General features: G+C 35.8%; 2 protein-coding genes across 2 annotated transcripts; both read left to right on the forward strand.

Moving 5' to 3' along the window:
* Window positions 1-3,770: 3,770 nt before the first annotated feature.
* On the forward strand, window positions 3,771-4,421 carry LOC148767422 (uncharacterized). Its single transcript, XM_088824607.1, has one exon. It carries the CDS (start codon window positions 3,771-3,773, stop codon window positions 4,419-4,421), a length of 651 nt encoding a protein of 216 aa, XP_088680733.1.
* Window positions 4,422-4,691: 270 nt separating this feature from the next.
* On the forward strand, window positions 4,692-9,008 carry LOC148767423 (uncharacterized). Its single transcript, XM_088824609.1, has 4 exons — window positions 4,692-5,154; window positions 5,383-6,270; window positions 6,952-7,761; window positions 8,974-9,008. Exons 1-4 carry the CDS (start codon window positions 4,692-4,694, stop codon window positions 9,006-9,008), a joined length of 2,196 nt encoding a protein of 731 aa, XP_088680735.1.
* The last annotated feature ends 17,233 nt before the right edge of the window (window positions 9,009-26,241 follow it).

Genomic DNA, 26,241 nt, shown 5'->3' on the forward strand with positions numbered 1-26,241 from the left:
TTCCAAAAGTTTTAGTACTCATTTTTTAATTCATTTGTCAAAGTTGACATTTTCCAACTTTCATTCACATAGAATTTAAATGCTTTGAAATCCTTATTTTTATTTTAGTAATAAGGATACACAATGTAACAAAATACATTTCTTCTTTAGTTAGAGAAATATATTGGATCACCAATATATTTAATTACAAAGTATTGTATTTCTTTCTCTCAAGAAAGCACAAAAAGAGGAATCTTCTCAAGATACTTAAATCTCGTCAACAAATATGATTTCTTCATTTTCCTCAAAAGAGAAAACTCGTCAAAATACTTAAATCTTGTTAATAAACAAGAGAATATTAATCTCTTCAAATGGTGGTTGATATCCACTATTCAATATTAAAATTAGAATATATAATGTAACACCCCTCGTCTTTAAATTTTCCTAATTTTCTTATGTGAATTTGATGCGTTTTAATTAAGTTTAACTCTTCCAAAATATTACGTGACTACGTGAATTATCGAATATATATGATAAATGAAATCATAAATTAATTGCTAAATGTGGATTGATGTGTGCACTATACACTTATTAATTAGCTTATACATACATATATGTATAAGTATTTACTTATATATATATATATATATATATATATATATATATATATATATATATATATATATATATATATATATATATATATATATATATATATATATATATATATATATATATATACATATAAATGTGTGTGTGTGTGCCTGCATGTGTGTGAAGGTGTGTGTACATACGTGTGTGTATATGTGTGCAGCCGTGTGTATATGTGTAATTGCATATAGATTGAGTATAGTTTATATAAACCTATATACTAACCTAGAGTCTAGACCTCAATAATCAGCAACTAAACCACACTCAACCCCTTAACCAAGAATGGTAACCCAAAAGCCTCTCTTCCTAATTTAAAAAGGAGCCAATCTCTCTCTCTCTCTCTCCCGACTGGTTCCTCTCTCTCTCTCTCTTCCTCACCTGGTCTCTCTCCATCCCTCGGCAGCACCACCACCGTGAGCCACCATCAGCCACCCCAAGCTCCAAAAAAAAATCCTAACATGAGAATTCCCTATCCTATCCTCCTTCTAGAGTTCTCCAAGAACTCTATTTATACGAGGTGCCCTTTCACGGGAGAAATCACATCTCATCTCCTAATACGCTCCATAGCCCTCTCCCTCAAAATAGCTTGGTTAGAAATCGAAGATTGAAGAGGTAAAGAACCTCTCCCAATATTTTCTAATTTCTCCCTTCTTTTCCCCTTTTCTGACCTTTTGATTCTCTTGAAGGTTCAAGGGCACTTTTCTTTTGGCTAGCTTTCTTTCTAACACCAGGTAAGGAATCGAAATCCTTGCTGCAAATGGAGGTATCAAGTATCAAGAAAGGAATTTCGGAAAATAATCTAAAAGACACTCCTCTTCTTCGTTTCATGTTATTCTTGCATTTTCGTGTTTAATCTTGTTGATTCTTGCATTTTAAATCATTGCATGTATGATCAGACTGCATAATCCGTAGATTCAAGTCTTTTAAAAAAAAGGGATTACCAAAGAAATTTTGAGTTATTAATGATTTTTCGAAGAAAATTAGATTTTGGTAAATTTAGGGGCATGCATGTGAAGATCTAGTAAGCTAGAGGACTAATCTGTAAATTTCTAAAAGATCGGTTAGATTTAGTTAAAAATAAGAATTTTTAATTTCTGAAGTGTTGGATTTAATAGATTAATTATCTTGAACTGAATAAATGGAGGTTTAGAAGAAAATGGAAATTTTGGGGTAGAAATTGTAATTTTCAGAAACTTGTTGTTCTTCGAATTTTTAAGAACTAAAAACAAAGATTTTAAATTATATGAAATCTGCCTAATTAATGTTTTGTTGATTTTAGGATGAATAATCGGATTTCCTTTCGAATAAAACATCTTTATGAAAATTAAATTAGACTAGAAGTTTCTTTAAGTGTTTTGGTAATACTTCTTGTGTAATGACACCTTGGTAAATTACTTAGATATACCTCTATATATATCCCTTATTAGTTATAATTTTATTATATCTAGTAAATTAAGACATTATTCAAGCATGCTTATAAAAAGTATACTAAAATACGTGTAGATGTATATATATGTATTCAATTTCTGGGTGTGTATAATTATATATATATATATATATGTGCGTGTATGTCATTTTATATATTTGTTTATACATATGTTTAAATATATGAAATGCATAGGTAAGAATATAACATCAACATATTATTAATGCATAATTTGTAGATGCATAATTGTGTGTGTGTGTGCGTGTGTGCATCAGTGAGTGTGCATGTGTGCATAAGTGATCTTAGATGCCTAATTGTGTAATTGATATAATGTGTTTGTGTATTTGTTGGTCACTTGATTGATATTTGTGATGTCTCTTGGTGGTTAGATTTCTTGATGGTTGTTGTGAATTATTGGTACTTTTGGGTACCTATGTGAAATTCTCATTACTTCTTTTCTTGCCACTTTTGAAATAAATAAAAATAATTTGGGGAGGTTAATGGAATACTTAGAAATAATGAGAAGGGATACGGGGGGCCGGTATTCCAACCATAGATACCATAGTTCGGTGGTTTGATTCCACTAAAACGGGCTCAGAATAATTTCTTATTATCTAAGTACAAAAGTTAATCTCTCATCGGATCCGATAAAATGTTTTAAATAGTTCACGACGCTAATAGAAAACCGAATGTGTGTGTTTTACGCTAACTTTGACTGTTCCTATGTGATATAATAGTATATATATAGTAGAACAATATTTGCAAATCTCGATACCTTTCGAGATCCTTACTGAGCTTCGTTAGCTCATATAGATATTCTCCGTTTGCAGGAACTAGTAGGGATAACTCCGCCGGTTTGGACTAGTAGCGGTTCGAGGGGTCGATTCCGGAAATTTTGGGCTCGTATGGAGGATCCACTAATGTTGCTTATTATCTTAGCTTTTGTTTATTTTGCATTGAAGACTCTTACTATTTCTATTGTAGCTCATGTATATTACTACCCCTAGTGTAAGGCGAACTTTCCTATGATTCCTTTTGATCTAGTATATGTAAAATAGTACGGTTTAATGGTTTAATATCTCTACTTTCCTAAATCTCTGATTGTCTTCTTGTATGATCGTAAGCAACAAAATTTTGGAAACTAAGGACAAGGTGACACCAATTAAGACTAAAAAAAAAAAATAAAAAAAATTCTTTCTATGAATTTAGACTTCCGCTCGCATATTCCTTCGTAAACCTTCCGGTTTATTAGTTGGAACTTAGGGGGTGTCACATATCATGGTATCAGAGCAAGATTAGTGGAAATCCCATACGAGTGAGAAAGTCGGAAATTGGACGCCTCGGAACGTGAAGATCTTGTCCATCCGGTAAACGTGTGTTTTGTTTTTGTCTTATATTACTCTAGTTTTAATTACAAGTGCGACAAAGGCATGGCAGGAAGACGAACTCGGAGCTCTGCCAACATGAACGACCCACGCGATCCCATTAGTATTATCCACGATCTTTCCGAACTCATTCGTGAACAAGCCCAAAACCATCACGAACAAATCCAGCAACTTCTCCAAAACCATCCACCTCCACCACCGCAACCGAATCCCCAAAACTTGTACGAAAGATTCCTCCGTATGAATCCATCGGAATTCCATGGTGGTCAGATCCCGTAGTAGCCGAAGAATGGATCAAATCCCTGGAAGTTATTTTCGACTACATGCAAATGGGTGATCGTGAAAGAGTACACTGCGCCCTTTTCTTGCTTCGTAACGAGGCCCGAAACTGGTGGGAAGGAGCGAAAGAAGGAATCGAACTCGAAAACTTACAACGGTCAATCTTTAAGGTCCAGTTTTTCGAGAAATACTTCTCCAAGGATATCCGAGCCAACAAACTCAAGGAATTCCTTGAACTTCGTCAAGGCGATCTTTCCATGACCGAATACGTCCGTCGCTTCGAAAGAGGCTGCTTGTACGCCCCATTCATCGCCAAAGATGCCGAGGAAAAGAAGAACCATTTCACAAGAGGACTACAGCCCGAAGTTCGACGAGATATCCGCATGTCCGCCGCATCTACCTTCCGTCAACTTGTAGACAAAGCACTTTCAGCCGCCCAAGATGAGATAGAAATTCAGCAGAGCCGACGTCCTCAAAACTTTGGCTCTCGACCTTGGAAAAAACCCAATGTCGGCAACGGAAAATTCAAAGAAAAGAGAAGCCACTCCACTAACTCCCGGCCAACGGCACCACCTCTCAAACCAACCTGCTCGAACTGTGGAAAATCTCACTTTGGAGTATGCGTGAAAGGCACCGATGCATGTTTCCGATGCAGACAGTCCGGCCACAAGGCGAGAGACTGCCCGAATAATCAAACTTAGATTCCTGGCCGTGCATTTGCAATGACTCAAGAGCAAGCTCAGTGAGACCCCTCCATGATTGCAGGTACTATTTTTATTCACGGAGAACCTGTGTGTGCCTTAATTGATTCCGGTTCTATGCACTCCTTCATAGCTACCAACGTATTTGAACGACTCAAACTTACGCCCACTCGTGTATATCACGAGTATTGCATTTCCATACCCTCGGGTGATGAGATGAAGTCGAACCTAGTAGTAGTTAACTGCCCTATCCAAATCCATGACCAACCTATGGATTTTGACCTAATCATCCTACCGATCCAAAATTTCGATCTTATTATGGGTATGGATTGGCTGACGAAGTTCAATGCCCAAATCAATTGCGCGCTGAAAACTGTTAATTTTTCTCTCCCTAGCGGGAATCTCCTAAAATTCCAAGGCCATCGTGAAACCCTAACTCCCATCATATCGGCAATCAAAGCCGCTAAACTCATTTATAAAGGGCATACTAGCTATCTAGTAGACGTCCTAGAAACCGAACCTAAGCCCAAACCTCAGATGTCTGAAATCCCTGCTGTTCAAGAGTTTCCCGAAGTCTTCCCCGACGACCTTCCCGGATTGCCACCCGATCGCGAGATAGAATTCGAAATTAACCTAATCCCCGGAGCCGCACCCATTTCTAAGTCCCCCTACCGCATGGCCCCAATGGAACTCAAAGAGCTGAAAAATCAAGTCCAAGAATTGCTCGATAAGGGCTACGTCCGTCCCAGTCATTCCCCATGGGGAGCTCCAGTGTTATTTGTTAAAAAGAAGGATGGATCCCTCCGCCTCTGTATAGACTACCGAGAGTTAAACAAGATTACCATAAATAATAAATACCCCCTACCCCGCATCGACGATCTCTTCGACCAACTCCAAGGAGCATCCGTCTTCTCCAAAATCGACCTCCGTTCCGGATATCACCAACTTAAAGTCAAGGAAGCCGATATCCCTAAAACCGCCTTTCGAACCCGGTACGGCCACTACGAATTCATGGTTATGCCATTTGGTCTAACGAACGCCCCAGCCGCATTTATGGACCTAATGAATCGAGTATTTCACCAATACCTCGACCAATTTGTCATCGTCTTCATCGACGACATTCTAGTCTACTCCCGAAGCAAAGCGGATCATCTCCCCCACTTGCGAATCGTACTTCAGACCCTACAATCACACCAATTGTACGCCAAATTCAGTAAATGCGAATTCTGGTTACCTAGTGTAATCTTTCTCGGACACATTATCTCTGCCGAAGGTCTATCCGTCGATCCCGGAAAAATAGAAGCCGTCTCCAACTGGCCCGTTCCAAAGAATGCAAAGGAAATTCGAAGTTTTCTTGGCCTGGCTGGGTACTATCGTAAATTCGTCCAAGATTTCTCAAAGATTGCGTCACCACTCACCCGACTCACGAAAAAAGAAGTCAATTATCAGTGGACCCCAAGTTGCGAAGCCAGCTTCCAAGAGCTCAAGAGGCGATTAACTTCTGCCCCTATTCTTGCATTACCTGAAAAATCTGGAGAATTCATAGTCTACAGTGACGCCTCCAAATTAGGGTTAGGCGCCGTACTAATGCAAAATGAAAAAGTAATCGCCTACGCCTCTCGACAACTCAAAGAGTACGAGAAGAACTACCCGACCCACAATCTCGAACTAGCAGCAGTGGTCTTTGCACTCAAAATCTGGCGACACTATCTCTATGGTGAAAAATGCATAATTTACACCGACCACAAAAGCTTGAAATACTTCTTCACGCAGAAAGAGCTGAACATGAGACAACGACGATGGCTCGAATTAATCAAAGACTATAATTGTGAAATTCTATACCACCCCGGAAAGGCAAATGTTGTAGCCGACGCACTTAGCCGAAAATCGATGAACGCCCTCACAATTCAGTCCGACCTCAGAAACTCTATCCGAACAGCACAAGACCAAGATCCTCAGATTCAGAATATTCGTGCCAATCTAGAATCGAACCCCGACTTTCGAATCTCCACCGATGGACTCCTCCTATTCCAAAATCGCACTTTTATTCCCGACAATTCCGAGATCAAGAGACTTATTCTAACCGAAGCACACCAGACTACATACACATGTCACCCCGGATCTACCAAGATGTACCAAGACCTCAAAAAGCTATATTGGTGGCCCGGAATGAAGAAAAATGTCGCCCAATTCGTCGCCGAATGCCTCACGTGTCAACAGGTGAAGGCTGAGCACCAACGACCCGGAGGCTTACTTCAGTCGAATCGAATTCCCGAATGGAAATGGGAAGTAGTAACAATGGATTTTATTCAAGGAGTTCCAAAGACGCAACGTGGATCTGACTCCATTTGGGTAATCGTCGATCGTCTGACCAAATCAGCTCATTTTCTTCCAATCCGGAAGACGTTTAGCCTAGACAAACTAGCGGGACTTTACATTCAAGAAATTTTCCGACTCCACGGCGTTCCAACCTCAATCATTTCCGATCGAGACCCCCGATTCACTTCAAAATTCTGGAAAAGCCTACATACAACCCTCGGAACCAAGTTATCATTCAGTACCGCCTTCCATCCCCAAACCGACGGACAATCAGAACGTACAATCAAGACTCTCGAAGATCTACTCCGAGCCTGTACACTCGACTTTGGAGGAAGTTGGGAATCCCGACTACCGCTAATAGAGTTTGCATACAACAACAGTTTCCAAACTACGACAGGGATGGCCCCGTATGAAGCTCTCTATGGACGCAAGTGCCGATCCCCGCTCCATTGGGACGAAGTAGGAGAAAAGAAACTGCTTGGACCTGACCTAGTACAACAAACGGTGGAAATAATTCGAAATATTCGAGAAAAGATGCGAGTCGCCCAGGATCGTCAACAGAGCTACGCCAATAAGAGAAGAAGGGACCTGGAATTCAAAAACGGCGAATCCGTTTTCCTAAAAGTAGCACCCCTCAAAGGCGTCATGCGATTCGGAAACCGAGGCAAGTTAGCCCCAAGATATATTGGACCATTCGAAATTCTAGAGAAAATAGGTACGCGTGCCTATCGCTTAGCACTCCCGCCTAATTTATCGAGAATCCACAACGTTTTCCATGTCTCCATGCTTCGAAAATACAGACCAAACCCAAGCCATATTTTAAAATCCGACCCCGTTGAACTAAACCCTAACCTTTCCTACGAAGAAACACCCCTACAAATTCTAGATTCCAAATGCAAAACCCTTCGAAATCGAGAGATTCGTCTCGTCAAGATACTTTGGCGCAACCATACTCCGGAAGAAGCTACATGGGAACGAGAATCAGAAATGAGAAATCTTTATCCCGAATTTTTCGGGACAGGTAACAAATTTTGGGGACAAAATTTCTTTAAGGGGGGAAGATTGTAACACCCCTCGTCTTTAAATTTTCCTAATTTTCATATGTGAATTTGATGCGTTTTAATTAAGTTTAACTCTTCCAAAATATTACGTGACTACGTGAATTATCGAATATATATGATAAATGAAATCATAAATTAATTGCTAAATGTGGATTGATGTGTGCACTATACACTTATTAATTAGCTTATACATACATATATGTATAAGTATTTACTTAAATATATATATATATATATATATATATATATATATATATATATATATATATATATATATATATATATATATATATATATATACATATAAATGTGTGTGTGTGTGCCTGCATGTGCGTGAAGGTGTGTGTACATACGTGTGTGTATATGTGTAATTGCATATAGATTGAGTATAGTTTATATAAACCTATATACTAACCTAGAGTCTAGACCTCAATAATCAGCACCTAAACCACACTCAACCCCTTAACCAAGAATGGTAACCCAAAAGCCTCTCTTCCTATTTTAAAAAGGAGCCAATCTCTCTCTCTCTCTCTCCCGACTGGTTCCTCTCTCTCTCTTCCTCACCTGGTCTCTCTCCATCCCTCGGCAGCACCACCACCGTGAGCCACCATCAGCCACCCCAAGCTCCAAAAAAAAAATCCTAACATGAGAATTCCCTATCCTATCCTCCTTCTAGAGTTCTCCAAGAACTCTATTTATACGAGGTGCCCTTTCACGGGAGAAATCACATCTCATCTCCTAATACGCTCCATAGCCCTCTCCCTCAAAATAGTTTGGTTAGAAATCGAAGATTGAAGAGGTAAAGAACCTCTCCCAATATTTTCTAATTTCTCCCTTTCTGACCTTTTGATTCTCTTGAAGGTTCAAGGGCACTTTTCTTTTGGCTAGCTTTCTTTCTAACACCAGGTAAGGAATCGAAATCCTTGCTGCAAATGGAGAACAATATTTGCAAATCTAAGTACAAAAGTTAATCTCTCATCGGATCCGATAAAATGTTTTAAATAGCTCACGACGCTAATAGAAAACCGAATGTGTGTGTTTTACGCTAACTTTGACTGTTCCTATGTGATATAATATTATATATATATAGTAGAACAATATTTGCAAATCTCGATACCTTTCGAGATCCTTACTGAGCTTCGTTAGCTCATATAGATATTCTCCGTTTGCAGGAACTAGTAGGGATAACTCCGCCGGTTTGGACTAGTAGCGGTTCGAGGGGTCGATTCCGGAAATTTTGGGCTCGTATGGAGGATCCACTAATGTTGCTTATTATCTTAGCTTTTGTTTATTTTGCATTGAAGACTCTTACTATTTCTATTGTAGCTCATGTATATTACTACCCCTAGTGTAAGGCGAACTTTCCTATGATTCCTTTTGATCTAGTATATGTAAAATAGTACGGTTTAATGGTTTAATATCTCTACTTTCCTAAATCTCTGATTGTCTTCTTGTATGATCGTAAGCAACGAAATTTTGGAAACTAAGGACAAGGTGACACCAATTAAGACTAAAAAAAAAAATTCTTTCTATGAATTTAGACTTCCGCTCGCATATTCCTTCGTAAACCTTCCGGTTTATTAGTTGGAACTTAGGGGGTGTCACATATAAATTCTAATCTTAATCATTCATAATTTAGGATTGTATGTCCTAAACATGCCGTTCAAAATTCAGCCAAATCCAATGATTTAATTCTACAAAACGAGCTCTTAAGTAAATTGCTCGAATTTTATTTCAACAAAGCATTCATTGTTGTTTACAATTATTTCGGATGTTTGGAAATCAAAATCCGATCTCATCCATTCACATTGTAGATCATCACCTTGTAAAAAAAAAAACAAATTGAACCAACAATTCGATCTTCTCTTATGTTCTTGAGACAAGAACTACTCATGTGCTCTCATGAATTGAGCTTCTCTTTCTTTCTATATTATTTCAATCATGCTTTTAATTAACCAATAGTATGATTCATATATAAAACATATGTACATAAATATTATAATAAACATAATATTTGACATGTGAGCACGACGTTCATACTAGTTGATTATAGAAAGAAACAATAGATCAAGCATACTGAAAGAATTTATGGTCCCGAATTCGTATTATACAGAGATGTTATCTAAAGTGTTATGACACTTGAGACAACATGCAGCGGAAATATAAAGATTAAAAGACAATGCTCAGAATTAAAAATGTTCACAAGTAAAGACTTGTGAACTTGCCCTTTACAGGACGGAAAAATATATTAAAAAACAGTATTCTAAGAATACACACAGAAGAGTGCGAAAACTTCTTCCTTATGAGTAAATCTTTTTCAAGATCACTCTTACAACCAAATCTAGATACTAAAAGAAAAATATTAAAAATTCTAGATTTCAAAGAATGTACTCATAAAGAGTACGTACAACAGATCCTAGAAAACACACTAAAATTCTCGAGATTAAAACTTCAGCTCTATTTTTGTTTCCTCGAAATCTGTACAAATCTTGAGTCTTGAGTTTGGTATTTATAGACTTGCCAAGCTTCCACTCCTCAGCCCATGATCTGCAAGAAAACCAACCACAAGAGCACTCAAGATAATGGGTTAGTGGGTTAGTTAGGAAGTTAGAATAAAACCACAATTAAACCCACTAAATCACTTCTTAGCCCACTAAGTCATAACACTTAGCCCACTAAGTAATAACTAAAATTTAGTTTGAAAGTAAGAGAGTTAAAAAACACTTTTGTAAAATATAACAACGTGTTTCAAACTCCCCCTTTTTAACTTTCTGATCAAAACTAAATTTTAGCTAGAACTCCCCCTGAGATATTGCTTGAACTCCCCCTGAATTTGAAAATACCAAAAGTAATATAGAAAGATCAATTCAAAACAAATTCAGCAAGATAGTCCAACAAAAACTTGAATAAGAAATAATCAGAGTGCAGTCCTAATAAAAAGTTCAGGGGAAAATAAAAAAAAAACAGAACAAAATCAAAATATTGTTCATGAAAACATTTAAAGTAGAAACTCCAACATTTAAAGTAGAATCTCCAAAGTCTCCTCAGTATCAGCTGCTGCTCCTCCATCACTAGATCCACTGCTTTCTTCTGCTTCATCCTCTTTCTGTGCTTCCTCTTCATTAAACCCTTGCTCTCTGCCTCTAGCATCCAAAGGGTGAGATGTTCCTGCTTCAGCTTCATGACCTTTTTCTCCCCCTTTTTGATCAGAAAGAGCCTTCTGAATCATCTCTACCATGGACTGATGGTAGGTAAGCTGAGCTAGAGAGTGAGTAAGCTGTTGCAACAGAAGATCTCTAGGGACAGGCACAAGAAGGTTAGAAGTGTTGTCAACATGAGGAGCAACACCTTCAGCACCAGGATTATTTTGACCTGATTCACTGGAGAGAAAATTATCTCCATTCCAGGGAAGATCTTGGACATGAGGAGCTCTTAGAAAATTTTGAGAAATAGTGATTATGCCTTGTGGAGTGTGAAGATATTCTGAGTCATCTTGGCCCAAGTTTTGAGAGAGTAAGATGGAATAGATGAGAGAAGGATAGGGAAGGTGAGTGGAGGGTGAAATTTTATGGGCAAGATGACCAATAGTATCAAAGAATAGTTTGCCAAAATCCACTGGTAATCCCATCCCTAATTTGTACATGAGTACAGCATGAGGCTTAGTTACCACAGAGACATTTTTGGATGGAATCCAATTAGTCACTGTGAGTCTAAACAGGACAGAGTAAAAAGCAGTGAGTTGAGACACTTGGAATTTTCTTGGGTGTGCAGGCCAACTTTTTAAACGATTTCCAGAAATAACTTTGCAAATTTCAGTAAAATCACCATAATTATCCTCATCAATCACAGTAGGAGTTTGTAAATGAGAGTTGATAATTTTGGGAGAAAAAGAAAAGATGGAATTGTGCACAAAAACTTTGCCAAAGTTTGGAGAATTTTTCTTTAAAAAAGAAGTTTGCAAATTGGCATAAAATTCCTTCACAACCATGGGATCATAAGAGCAGGCAGTCTCAACTAGATTAAGGATTTTTCTTTGGTGAAGAAAAGCAGTTATCCTATGCCTATCAAATTCTTCTTTAGAAATTTTCTTTTCCTCAATGAATTGACAATTCATGACTTGAGGACTCAACAGTGAATCAGATTCAAAATAAAAATTTGGACTGAAGGCATTGGTTACCTCAAAAGGGGTTGACAAATTCTTCCCATCCAAGTCTGGTTCTTCTTCTTCTGAGGAATCATCATCTTCTGAATCTTCAAGCTCATCAGGGACATATGCTGGTTCAGGTGATGTAGCAGGTGGGGCAACACCTTCTTCCTGCTGAGAAGGGTCTTCAGAGGATTCACTGTCAGAATCAGAAGATGGCAAGTTTTTGCGAAAAGCAGCTAGTGGAACCTCCCAACTGTCTTCACTTTTCTCTGATTCTTCAGCCTGAGGAGGAGATGTATCTGCTTGAACTGCTGCTTCTGCCAGGGTTTCCAGAGGGTCAGCAAGAGGTACTGATGGAGTTTCTTCAGTAGTGGTGAACTCCTGAGCATCAACTATGGGAATGTCAACATGCTCTACAGAAGACATCCCAGAATAATCAGGCATTTCTTCATCCTGATAGGGAGCAACACCCTCAGCAGCATTCTGAGGAACATTTGTTGAAGCCGTGGGTGCAGCAGCATCTTCTGGAACAGGTGCAGCAACACCTTCAGAAACAGGTGTAGCAACACCTTCAGGAACAGAATGTGGAGAGGCTGCTGTTGCCATGCTGGGCTGAGATGACTCCCCCTGAGTTGACACAGGGGGAGGTGAATCTTTTGATGATGACTCAGAGGAGCTGGAGGATGGAGGTTGAGCCTCTGGTGCTGCAAAGTTAGGGTCTCCTTCTTCATCATCAGTGTCTTCATCCACCAAATGAAAACTTCTTGGTGGATTTGGCCTAACAGGAGTACGGCCACCTCTGCCTCCTCTTCTTCCACCTCTGCTTCCTCTCCGGGGAGAGTTTTCTCCTCTCCGGCGTTGTGGCACCGCAGTATTCAGATCTGGGAAAGGGTTTGTTCGCTTGGACCGGCGTGTTGGAAACCTTCCGGCGGTGGAAGAGGGACCCACAAAATCAAAATTGTCTGGGTCAATCGGGTTCAGCTCATCTCCGGGCTCAATGTAGCTGATTGGTACAGCTTCAAAGTTGATTGGATGAACGATGATGGCCAGATTTGGGTCTGCTGGTACAGGTGCTGCAGCATCGTTGTGAACATCACCATCGGCGGCTGGAGGAGGATTTCTAGGTGGAGATGCCATGATACAATAGATAAAGGAGAATAGTTTCTTTGTGCTTATGATTTTTGAGTGTGAATTTTTGAGAGAATAAGCACGAAATTTATAAGCCCTAATTTTGCTGAAGAAAGAAAGAAAAATTGAAGTGGAGAAGGTGAAGAAGTGGTGTGCGTTTTTCTTGGGGAGAGTGTGATTAAGGAGAATAATATTTCCTTGGCAGTTTAAAGAAAAACCGTGACACATGGCACAATAAGGAGTGGACTTAGTGGAAAAATAAGGGATTAACCCATGTACCCATGACCCATATAAATAGGGATAATTCAATAAAAAATAAAAATAAAAATAAAACTGTAGCACTCATGAAATATTCACAAAAATAGAAAAACACATTTATTAATGATTAATAGTGAGAAGAAAAAAAAAAATAGCTGACTGGCATAGATACAATTATATATATATTTATTATATTTCTTTATATATATATATATATATATATATATATATATATATATATATATATATATATATTTTTTTTTTTTTTTTTATAATATATATATATATATATATATATATATATATATATATATATATATATATATATATATATATATATATATATATATATATATATATATATATATATATATATATATATATATATATATATATAAACTCTTATTTTCAAGTCAAACAATTCACATGGAACATGATCAAGTGTTCAGTTTGAAGGTTCCTCAGTTACTAAGATATGACTATCAAAATAGAGGAGTTTGACTTATGTGAGTGTAATTATTGGCTAAATGTTTACATGAAGCATGATCACGTTTCAAGGTGAAAGACTTCCAGTTACTGATTTAGAAAATAATACACTACAGTGAAGTCATTATTTAATGAAGCTAATGCTTCAGTAAATGTGTTGCAGCTTAAGATATCTGATGAGGTGCTGCAACACGTTTCAGGACATGTTTATTGAGTACACATCCCGAGAGATTTTCTGAGTTTTGAAAACCTCTCATAATCTAATGCCTTTGTAAAGATGTCAGCCAGCTGATCTTCTGTAGGAATGTACTTTAAGCACACAATATTTTTCTCAACTATATCACGAATAAAATGATGTTTAATATCTATGTGTTTAGTTCGTGAGTGTTGAACAGGATTTTTTGAAATGTCAATAGCACTTGAATTATCACAATATATGGTCAGGGTATCACTGGTTAACCCATAATCCCCCAACATTTGTTTCATCCAAATTAGTTGACCACAACACCCTCCAGCAGCTACATATTCTGATTCAGCTGTTGAAAGAGATACACAGTTTTGCTTTCTACTAAACCAAGAAACTAGATTATTCCCCAGAAAGAAACATGCACCTGAAGTGCTTTTTCTGTCACTAATATCCCCAGCCCAATCAGAATCACTAAAGCCTATCAAGTTTGTATTTGTGTCTTTGAAAAACTGAATCCCTAAGTCTACTGTACCTGCAACATACCTAATAATCCTCTTCACAGCTTTAAGATGCGTGACCTTGGGATTAGCTTGATATCTGGCACACACACAAACACTAAACATAATATCAGGCCTGCTTGCTGTTAGATACAGAAGGCTTCCAATCATGCTTCTGTAGAGAGTGCTGTCGACATCTTCTGCAACATCATCCTTAGACAGTTTTTGGCTGGAACCCATTGGAGTTTTCATGTGCTTGGCTGATTCCAACTCAAACCTTTTGACCAGATTGAGAGCATACTTCTTTTGATTCACAAACATTCCTTCACCTGTCTGTTTGATTTGGAGTCTTAAGAAGTAATTTAACTCCCCTACCATACTCATTTCAAAAGTGTGAGACATAGAATCTACAAAAGACTGCAAAAGGTTAGCACAAGTAGAGCCAAAAACAATATCATCAACATATATCTGAACAATAATGATATGATTATTTATTCTTCTAATAAATAGAGTTCTATCTGCCTCTCCTCTATTGAATTGTATGTCAAGTAAGAAGTCAGTGAGTCTTTGATACCAAGCTCTAGGAGCTTGTTTAAGACCATACAGTGCCTTCTTAAGCTTGAAAACATGATTAGGCTTGGCAGAATCTTCAAAACCCTTGGGTTGTTCTACATATGCTTCCTCATTCAGAACCCCATTCAGAAATGCACTTTTGATATCCATCTGATACAGTTTGATTTTAAGAAAGCAGGCTATAGCAAGAAGTAATCTAATAGATTCAATTCTAGCTACTGGAGCAAAAGTCTCATCAAAGTCTATACCCTCAATTTGGGTATAACCTTGTGCTACTAACCTAGCCTTATTTCTAACCACTGTACCTTTTTCATCAGTTTTGTTTTTGAAGATCCACTTAGTTCCTATCACATTTACATGATTTGGTCTGGGAACTAGGTACCAAACATCATTTCTGATGAACTGATTCAACTCTTCATGCATTGCATTTACCCAGAATTCATCCTTCAGAGCTTCTGCAATATTTCTTGGTTCTACTGAGGACATAAAACAAGTGGTTCCAGTTAGTGCACATTCAGAAGATAAATTTGCAAATCTTACCATATCTCTGTAGTTTACTCTCTCTTTTCTTCTGGTCCTCATTCCATCAAAGATATCTCCCACTACTTGAGTTGATGGGTGATTTTTCTGAATTCTGCTTGATGGTTCCTTTCTGCAGACATCAAAGGTTGGCTGCAATTCAGTCTCTGTAGGATGTGTTGAGTCAGATGTGGTGACATTTGGCTCAGCACCTTCTTCTCTTAAGACTGGACTGTTTGTGTCTGGGCTCTTTGTGATAGAAGTGTCTTCTTATGTTGTTTCTCTTTCAGCAATTAAGTCATCAACTTCATCTTCAGCTGTTTTACTGCGGAGATCAGCAAAGTCATCAAATACCACATTTACAGATTCAATAATGGTTCGAGTTCTTAGATTATATACTCTATAAGCATGACTGTTATTAGAGTATCCCATAAATAAACTCAAATCACTTTTTGAGTCAAACTTAGCTAGATGATCTCTATCTTTTAGAACATAGCAGACACATCCAAACACATGCATGTATTCTAGATTAGGTTTCTTACCATAAAGAATTTCATATGAAGTCATCATAGATCCTAATCTTAGGTACACACGGTTTGAGATGTGACAGGCTGTGTTGACAGCCTCAGCCCAAAACCTTTTAGACAGATTTTTTGCACTCATCATCACCCTAGCCATTTCTTGGATAGTTCTGTTTTTTCTTTCAGCAATGCCATTTTGCTGAGGAGTTTTTGGAGCAGAAAATTCATGCTTTATACCCTTTTTATTACAAAAAGCAAGAAATAAAGCATTCTCAAATTCTTTTCCATGATCAGACCTGATTCTACGAACAGAAATTTGAAATTGAGTTTTAACAAACCTGTACAAATTTTTGAACACCTCAAAAGTGTCTGATTTTTCTCTTAAAAAATACACCCATGTATATCTTGAAAAATCATCCACACATACAAAGACATATTTCTTACCACCTAGGCTTTCTACCTCTATGGGACCCATAAGATCCATATGTACAAGTTCAAAACAAATAGTGGTACCAACGTGTTGTAACACTTTGTGTGGTACTCTGGTTTGCTTTCCCTTCTGGCACATTCCACATATAGGAATATCCTTGATCTTGAGATCTGGTACTCCTCTTATGGCATTGTATTTGTTGAGCAGCTTCAGATTTTTGAAGTTTGTGTGTCCTAGCTTCTGGTGCCATAGATCTACTTCACTTACTCTTGAGCTCTTGCAAGATATGGTGTCACCAGTTTGATAGCAATTATCCATTGATCTGGAACCTGTCAATACACAGTGATTTTGGTTATCAAACACAGAGCAACAGTATTTATCAAACTCTACACGTAGATCATCATCACACAATTGACTGATACTGATAAGGTTTGACCCCAATCCTTCAACATGTAGGACATTTGAAAGTTTTGGGAGTCCCTCAATACTGAGTGTTCCACGTCCAACCACTTTGCCTTTAGCTCCTCCTCCATAGGTTACACGTCCTCCATTAAGTGTGTGGTAGTTTGATAGAAATTCCTTTGTTCCAGTCATGTGCCTAGAACATCCACTATCAAAGTACCATGAACCTGAAATGTTAGCGTTTAAAGAGGTGTATACTGCTTTGCACAAAAGTTTACCTTTGGGAGTCCATATTTTACACTCCTTTTTGGTAGATTCTACCTTTTTCTTTGAGGTGTTCCTTGAGGTGTTGTGGATTATTTTATACAACATTTTGTCACTGCTGAGTTTTTCACAAAATGGACGAATGTGTCCTGGTGAGAAACAATAATGACAAACATAACCTCTTATTCTGGAATCTGGAGTGGTGACTGTGGACTTCCTGCAATCCTTTTTGTTTGCACCCTTTTCTTTTACAAAGACAATTTATTTCTTCTTAACTGGCTTCATTTGTTTTTTGAACCCTAGCCCTTCATGTTTGTAGTGCTTTTCCATTGACACAATCTCTTCGAGTTTAGTTGTGCCAGTGTTCATCCTCTTGATTGCTAGAGTTGCCTTTTTGAGTTCTTCTTTCACTTTTGCCAGTTCAAGATCCTTCTTGGTGATTCCAACCTCCAAATGTGTGATTGTTTCTTTGAGGGAGGGATTTTCCTCGTTGGCTGCATCTAGAGCTTGAGTCTTCTTCTCCAAGTTTCTGATCAGCTTCTTACACATTTCTTCATCATCACTGACTGCTTCATTACTGGATTCTGCTGCATTCACAGAAATAGAGTTTAAACATGTATAATGATCAGTATTTAACTCACAAACTGAAAGTGTTTCAGAAAGTGTTGCAGCATCCAGAGAGAATCCTTGGGATTCTGTTTCAGAGAAACTTTCAGTGAGATATCTGACAGAAAGAGCTTGTTTAGAGGATTGCTGTTCCTCTGTCTGTTCAGGTTGTTCTTCCTCCTCATCACTGACAGCACAAATCAAACTCATTCCTCTCCTTCTCAAGGTATTTGCACATTCATTAGCATAATGTCCAAATCCTGAACAGGCCCTGCATTTAATATGATCTAAGTTAGGTGGTTCAGAATTTGAACGAATAAAAGAAGAAGTTTTTAAATTATTTTGAGAAGGTGTTTGAGGAAATGTTCTCTGTGGAATCGATCTGTTCCGGGGCTGAGTTTGTCGATTTTGCGAAGAGCCATCTGGAAATAATTGTCTGGGCTTGATTCCACCTCGCCTGTATGCCCTATTGAATTTCTGAATTTGGAATGCAACATTGTTGAGACATTCCTCTGCATCATCATCAAACTCCAGAGCAACATCTTCTTTCTCCAATTCTGCCTGAAGTGCATTTGAGATAGCCTTTCCTTTCTCCTTTCTTTGATCTTCAAAGTTCATCTCTCTAGACTTTAGACTACCAATTAAGTCGTCCAGCCGTAGTGATGATGTGTCTTTGGCCTCCTCAATAGCAGTAACCGTCATGCTGAATCTTTCTGGGAGAGTTCTCAATACCTTATTCACCAGTGTCTCATTGCTTAAAGGACCACCTATGCATCTGTGATTGTTGGTGCCTTCCATCCAGTGAGAATGGATCTCCAGGCTCTCTCATCAATGGCTTTGATGTATGCCCTCATCTTGACTTTCCAGTAGGTGTAGTTTGTGCCGTCGAGTACAGGAGGTCGCATAGAAGCAGTCATCTGAGTATCCATCACGAATTCGTTTCTGTAAAAAAAATAGGAACAAACACTTAGTATACGTCAAGTGTTGGCTCTTGATGCCAATTGAAAGAATTTATGGTCCCGAATTCGTATTATACAGAGATGTTATCTAAAGTGTTATGACACTTGAGACAACATGCAGCGGAAATATAAAGATTAAAAGACAATGCTCAGAATTAAAAATGTTCACAAGTAAAGACTTGTGAACTTGCCCTTTACAGGACGGAAAAATATATTAAAAACAGTATTCTAAGAATACACACAGAAGAGTGCGAAAACTTCTTCCTTATGAGTAAATCTTTTTCAAGATCACTCTTACAACCAAATCTAGATACTAAAAGAAAAATATTAAAAATTTTAGATTTCAAAGAATGTACTCATAAAGAGTACGTACAACAGATCCTAGAAAACACACTAAATTTCTCGAGATTAAAACTTCAGCTCTATTTTTGTTTCCTCGAAATCTGTACAAATCTTGAGTCTTGAGTTTGGTATTTATAGACTTGCCAAGCTTCCACTCCTCAGCCCATGATCTGCAAGAAAACAACCACAAGAGCACTCAAGATAATGGGTTAGTGGGTTAGTTAGGAAGTTAGAATAAAACCACAATTAAACCCACTAAATCACTTCTTAGCCCACTAAGTCATAACACTTAGCCCACTAAGTAATAACTAAAATTTAGTTTGAAAGTAAGAGAGTTAAAAAACACTTTTGTAAAATATAACAACGTGTTTCACATACTTTATCAACATATACATAGTATACACACGAATACATAATAACATCAAGTTCATATTCCATGGCATAAATTAATTCATGTCCAACATAATAAATTGATATAAATTCTATCGCACGTAATCAATGCATGTCCATGCAATAACACAATTCTAAGGAATTAGTATGGCTTACACAAATAATAATATGTATAGTAATATTCCTCTTTACTAAGTAACTTATACTTTAATATACGAGACAAGTCTAATCGTTCATAGACAATAACAAAAAACGTTAATAAGATCACGTACTCACAAATTTCATATAACATATTCGAAAATTAATCAATTGGACGGTTCCACATCAAATGAAAATTGGGAGAAAGTTAATCCCGTATCAAAACTATATGCAATTTATGAAAATAAATATTGCATTTTCACGAGAGACGTTATGCGGTTTATAATAAACTTATTCAAATAATTAACACATACCATATCACTTTATTGCATTTAGGATAAAAATATTTCTATCATTAGTGTAGATACACAAACATAATGAATATTCATTAAGCAAATATATTGTATATAGTTTATTGTATATAGTTTACCATTCTTCCACATATTAAAATAAACTATCATGCAATAATCCACCATTATATCATATAGCATTATCAATTTATTGCACAAATAGATATTAAAAACCGTACCCGATAAATTATATGTTCGTCAATTCAAACTTTGTGGGTAGCACCAAATCGTGTCAATATTATGGCAGTGCTCAATGATTTAATCATATCTCTTCCGTCTGAAGTCCGATTTTGTTGATTCAATATGATCCGAATAGCCAACAAAATTTTCTACAACTTTTATCTTTTACGTTTTCTGAGATTCGGACTGGATCATGATCAAAATAAGCCTCGAAGTCGGAATAGGTGTGCTGTAAATTTGCACCTACAATGGAACCAGAAAAAAATATTAAATAATATTCATGAATCGGAAATAATATAAAACCTCATTATTGATCTTCGATTCAGTCTTCTTTCACCAAAATTTCGTGCATTGGACATTGGTGAGGCTTTAATATGCGACAAGTTGCATTGGTCACGAACGGTTGTATTTTTTCATGAAAAGGTGCATCGGCAGTTCTGCCACCCTTTCGTGTTTTCATCATAACTTCTTCGTACGATCTTCGATTGTGACGATTTAACATGTTCTGGAAAGCTAACTTGATTATCTACAACTTCTGTGAAATCCATATTGCCATTTTGCAGATTATCTACAACTTCTGTGAAATGTACTTGACGAACTTATGAAACCATATCACTGCCCTTGACGAGAACAACAATCTCCCAAGATACAACGGCAAGGCTTGGAATAGGAGCACTCCAAATCCCAAGTACGGCGAACTGTACTTTGTGTAGAACTTTTCGAGAAAATCTGTGAAGGGTAGGCTTAATATGCAGTAGGCTTATTTTGGATTGAAGTGAGGAATTCTGGAAAATAGAAGGTCTATTTATAAGGTTCGAAAAGTAGTGTCATTTGGAGCAAAAAGGTACATTTTGAGCTGAATGGTTGCACCATTTCGAGTTGAACCTATTGGGAGTGGTTGCACCATTTCGAGTTGAGCCGAATAGTTTGCATTGGTTCGGCCGTACCAATTCAAACTAGTCAGATCATTCGAGATGGGGTTCGAGGAATAAGGGCCCAATGGGTTAAAGGCCCATGACCTAATGTTTTTGGCCAAAAAATTAATGGAGCGAGCCGAGCGGACGGCGGGCGCGCGTGTGGGCTCGATTTGAAACATATAACATATAGGCCTTTCTCCCAAACAAAGTTGAATGCACAAAGGGCGTGACCATTTGTCCCAATATTTTGATATATATACAGCTCAGTACTTCTCTACTTTTTCAATGTGGGATAACTCAAAATCCCACTTTCCTTATATTTTGGACTAGTAATTTTTCATTCACCACAAAATTGGTTCTAATCCAAAATTCATTTATATACTCAATTTAGACCGTACAATAACATTGATAAAAAATTGTTCATGACTCAATTTTTAACCAATTTTCCCAACAGAAGATTGGTGTTGTGGTGAAGTTTTGCTTGGTGATGCAGGTGGACTGTACAATGAGAACGAAACAGAAAGCCAGAGAAATGCTGAAATTGCATTCCAGTGAATGGGGTGGGGAGTGGGGGCGTGGCTTGTGAAAGAGGGGAAGAGTACTGCATCTCCCGATTAGATTAAGAAACATGAGAAGAAAGGGTATCATGGTGAAATTATATTATTTTTAATTATTAAAAAATATTTTGAATTTATCTCAAAAATAGAAAAAAATAATATTTGGACTTATCCTAACTGTAGAATGCAAATGAGGGGTGTTTCTCAAATTATACCTTTTATATAATGTAACTTAAGAGTATATATTTATAATACTAATATTATAAATACTACTCCTAAGGGTTGGGCATTTGAGATCAGGATTCGGGATCCCGTCTCGTCCCGATCGAATTTTACTATTTGGGACTAAAACTTCAGGAATTCGTGATTACAGGATTCGGGATCGGGATTTGGAACAAATACGAGATCGGGATTCGGGAATTGGTTCAATCCCGATCGGGATATTTTAATCCCGAATTAGGAAAAAATAAATAAAAAACTAATAAAAACACAATATAACATAATATATCATTTCAACTTATTTTAAAATTTTATTTGTTCCAAGTTTTGTGGTGAAATAAATAGTGCAAGAACAATAGTATGCATATAATATATTCAAGTTGGTTTAGTGTAAAAAATAATACTAATGGAAAAAAATGCAATATTTCTTAGTTTTTAGGCAAAATATGGGATTCCCGATCCCAATTCCGAATTCCCAAAATATTTAGGGATACCGATATATCGGAATTTAATAGTATGTGATGAGATTGGGATTTAAAATTTCTATCCCGAATCCCGAAATCCCGATCCCGAAAATCCCGAATTCCCGAAATCCTGTCCCGAACTCACCCCTACTACTCCTCATCCTTATGTCCCATATTATTTATCTTTTCGGGGTGTTTTGTTTGGCCAAATTATTTGTCACTTTAGAGTTTCAAAATAGAATTAATTGCATTTTTATCAAATTTTGCCCCTTATCACTCTTAATTAGTTGATTGAAAAATAATAAATGAAAAGAGTATTTTAGTATTTACTATGTTATTTTGGTATAATCTATACATATTTATTGAGTTTCTTAATATGCGCGCAACCACCCAAAACAACATCTAATATGGGACGGACGGGGTAGTTTTGAGAATTTGAACAAGTATATGCCATGAATTGTTTTGAAAAATGATATTTAATTGGCACAAATAATAGATAACATAAACTGGTAATTACTATTACCATACCGTACCGTACCGACATTATTGGTAGGGCAGTGATAAAAAATTTTATATTGCCGAAATTTCGGTAATGATAGTGATTCAATGGGTTTGGTACGGTTGCCCTACCAAACCTTAGGTACAAGTAACACGTTTAAAATACGAGTAAACTCCGAAAAATATATCGTGTAATCTCAAAATGGCTGAAAATCACTTGTGATAAATAAACCAGCAAAAATCTACCATTTTGTGAATTTTTTTGAATACAATATTCGACCCATTATCTATTTAAGCGTTGACCCGGTGTAAAAATACATAAAAATCTCTTGGGGATTTTTACAGTTAGAAAATTACTGTCAAACCTCTACAAATTAAAATTAAAACAGTTAGGACCAACAAAATTCTATTAATTTAGCAAAATATTAAATTATCGATAACCTAATTATTGATTTATACATTAATAACTTATTAATTTAAGTTATTATTCTCTTCGGATACTGAAACATTATTTTTCCTCGCATAAGTTCTCCAATTTATTTGGAAGTTAACATTGGGTTCCAATTTTCGTTCCTAAAGAATCGGAATTCAAAAATCCATTCTCATTTTCGAATGCCTCGCAATCGGTAATTTCCAAAAATTTCAGAAATTGTATTAATTTATAATTATATCGTTCCAAATTCAGATATAATGAAAATTTTTATAATTTGTTTTAATTTTTTTAAAAGATTTTTTTCATTAAAATGCATGAAAATCCAAACAAGAGTTCAACAAATTGCAATAAAACCACATGTAAGAACAACAAAATGCATAAGAGAGTTTATGGAAACAAAATATGTAACATAGAGTTTCTGATAATCAAATAAAATATTCTAGAGATTAAGTTTACTTGTGCCTTGGATATATTAATATATTTCAAAAAATATCATAAATTATATTATGGAATTACTAAACATATCATAAAATTATATTACAACTACATATATTTATTGGGTGATGATAAATAAGTCCATCAATTGATACTTATTTATAAAGAGATTCAGACAAAAAACTCATTTACAAATAAGTTCACACATGGTCCAGTTTTTTGCAAAAGACTAAAATAGTCCCACATACTTAATATGCTCCAATTTCATCCTTAATATAATTTAATCTCAATTTGACCCCCAATTTCACAAATTATTCAATTTTGACTCAAAAAATTTTTTTCAAAATTTTATTTTTGCCACCGGATTCCGAAAGCCGGTCTCCACCGTTGACTTTTTGATTTTTTTTTCCTTCCAGATTTTTTCGCCGGTTTCCGGCGTTGACCTTGTTTTTTTCTTTTTTTCTTTCCGTAACATTTTTTTTCCGTTTAAACAACAATATTGCTGTGATTGACAGTAATATTAACTATATTACTGTTAAACACAGTAAAATTAACTAAACTACAGTTTAACACATCAATATTGCTATATTAATCTCTAGCACAGTAATATTAACACAACAAAAAACATTATTATTGTGTAATAGTAATATTACTATGTTGACCGTTCAACAAATGTAAACATAATAAAAAACTAAAAGAATTAATATTACTGTGAGTGACAGCAATATTACTATAACAACAGTAATATTACTGTCAACCACAGTAATATTACAATAATAGACAGTAATATTATTACGTTACTCCGTGAATAACTCAAACAAACAAAAAAATCCAAACAAAATAATAATATTGATGTGGTTGACAACAATATTACTATAACAACAGTAATATTACCGTCAACCACAGTAATATAACTGTCAACCACAGTAATATTACAACAATAGACAGTAATATTATTACGTTATTCCGTGAATAACTCACACAAAACAAAACCCAAAAAATAATAATATTGATGTTGTTGACAGTAATATTATTCTGTTTATAGTTATTTTACTGTCAACGACAGTAATATAATTACGTTGACTTGCCAACAAATCAAACAAAATAAAAAAAACAAAATAAAATAAAAAATAATAATATTACATTAATTTACTGTCAACGGCAGCACAATTACATAAATGTATTATCAACGGCAGTACACTTACGTTAATTACCTGTCATTAAAGTATAATTACGTTAATTTACTGTCAGTGACAGCACAAATTACGGTCAACGTTTAGCGGCGGACGTAAAAAAAAAAACAAATAAAAAAAAAAAACTTAAAAAAACACTAAAAAAAATCAACGCCGGAAACCGGCGAAAAAATCCGGAAGAAAAGAAAAAAAAATTGAAAAGTCAACGCCGGAATCCGGCGGCAAATTTTATTTTTTTGAATTAAAAAAACAGCTTTGGGTTAAAATTGAATAATTTGTGAAATTTGGGGTCAAATTGAGATTAAATTAAGTTAATGATGAAATTGGAGCATATTAAAGTATGCTCCAAAAAAAAGTCAAAATTGAATTTTTGTGGTCAAAATTTGATTTTTGTGAACAAAATTGATTAAATTGGGGTTACAATTAAGAATTGAGTGTAAATGGTTGATGGTAATATTGACATATACATGAATGTTTCCTTTATTTATAATAAATATTAAAGGGATGGGTTTATTGGTGAAAGATATATAACCCCTAAACCTAGAATAATAAAGATGCTTGGTTGGGGACTTATGCACAAAAACCCCAATTTTTTAAACATAAAAGAATTTATAAAAATATAGTTAATTTTTTTTAGATCTGAGTTAATTTAAAAAAAAAAAAAAATCAACCGAACATCTTATTAGCCGATACTACTTGGTTGATTAAATTTACTTGTTGTAACAAAAAGATAAAGATAAAATCTAAAAATAGTTACCAATTTTTGTAGGTACTGGGAAGGTGGACGTGCGTTGCACGTCTTGTGTCAATTTAATCGGATTTTTTTGGGCATCTTATTCGATCAAAATAATAATACAAATTTAAATATCAAGTATATTGATATTATTCATTAGTCAAACTTTGTCTAATATTACAAAATGTATAGATTCATAATTTCTACTTACATATGTGTTCAATATTCCATTTAATATTTTTGTTTTCTTTCATCTTGATTTTTTTTTCACATCGATCATCATTGAAAAATGTTATTACCCATTTCTTCTTATATGTATTAGTTTTTTCTTGCAACTTCTTCTTGGAACATTTTTCAGTTTTTTTGGATAGATAGATAGATAATTATTGTCATTATTTTTCTTTTTGAAAATAGAATATATTGACTGTTAAAAGCTAATGTATTTATAATTTAACTTGTAATATTATCATATAAAACGTTTAGTTTCATATAATTTCTATTTATATTTGTATTTATGATTCCATTGATTATTTTTTATTTTCTGTATCTTCATTTTCGTTTTCAAATCTTGAAGCGAACTCCTAAAATTACATCACAATAATTTTACAACAATA

The sequence above is a fragment of the Erythranthe guttata genome, chromosome 10 (assembly GCF_056151865.1).
Source record: "Erythranthe guttata isolate IM_541 chromosome 10, IM_541, whole genome shotgun sequence".
NCBI lineage: Eukaryota > Viridiplantae > Streptophyta > Magnoliopsida > Lamiales > Phrymaceae > Erythranthe > Erythranthe guttata.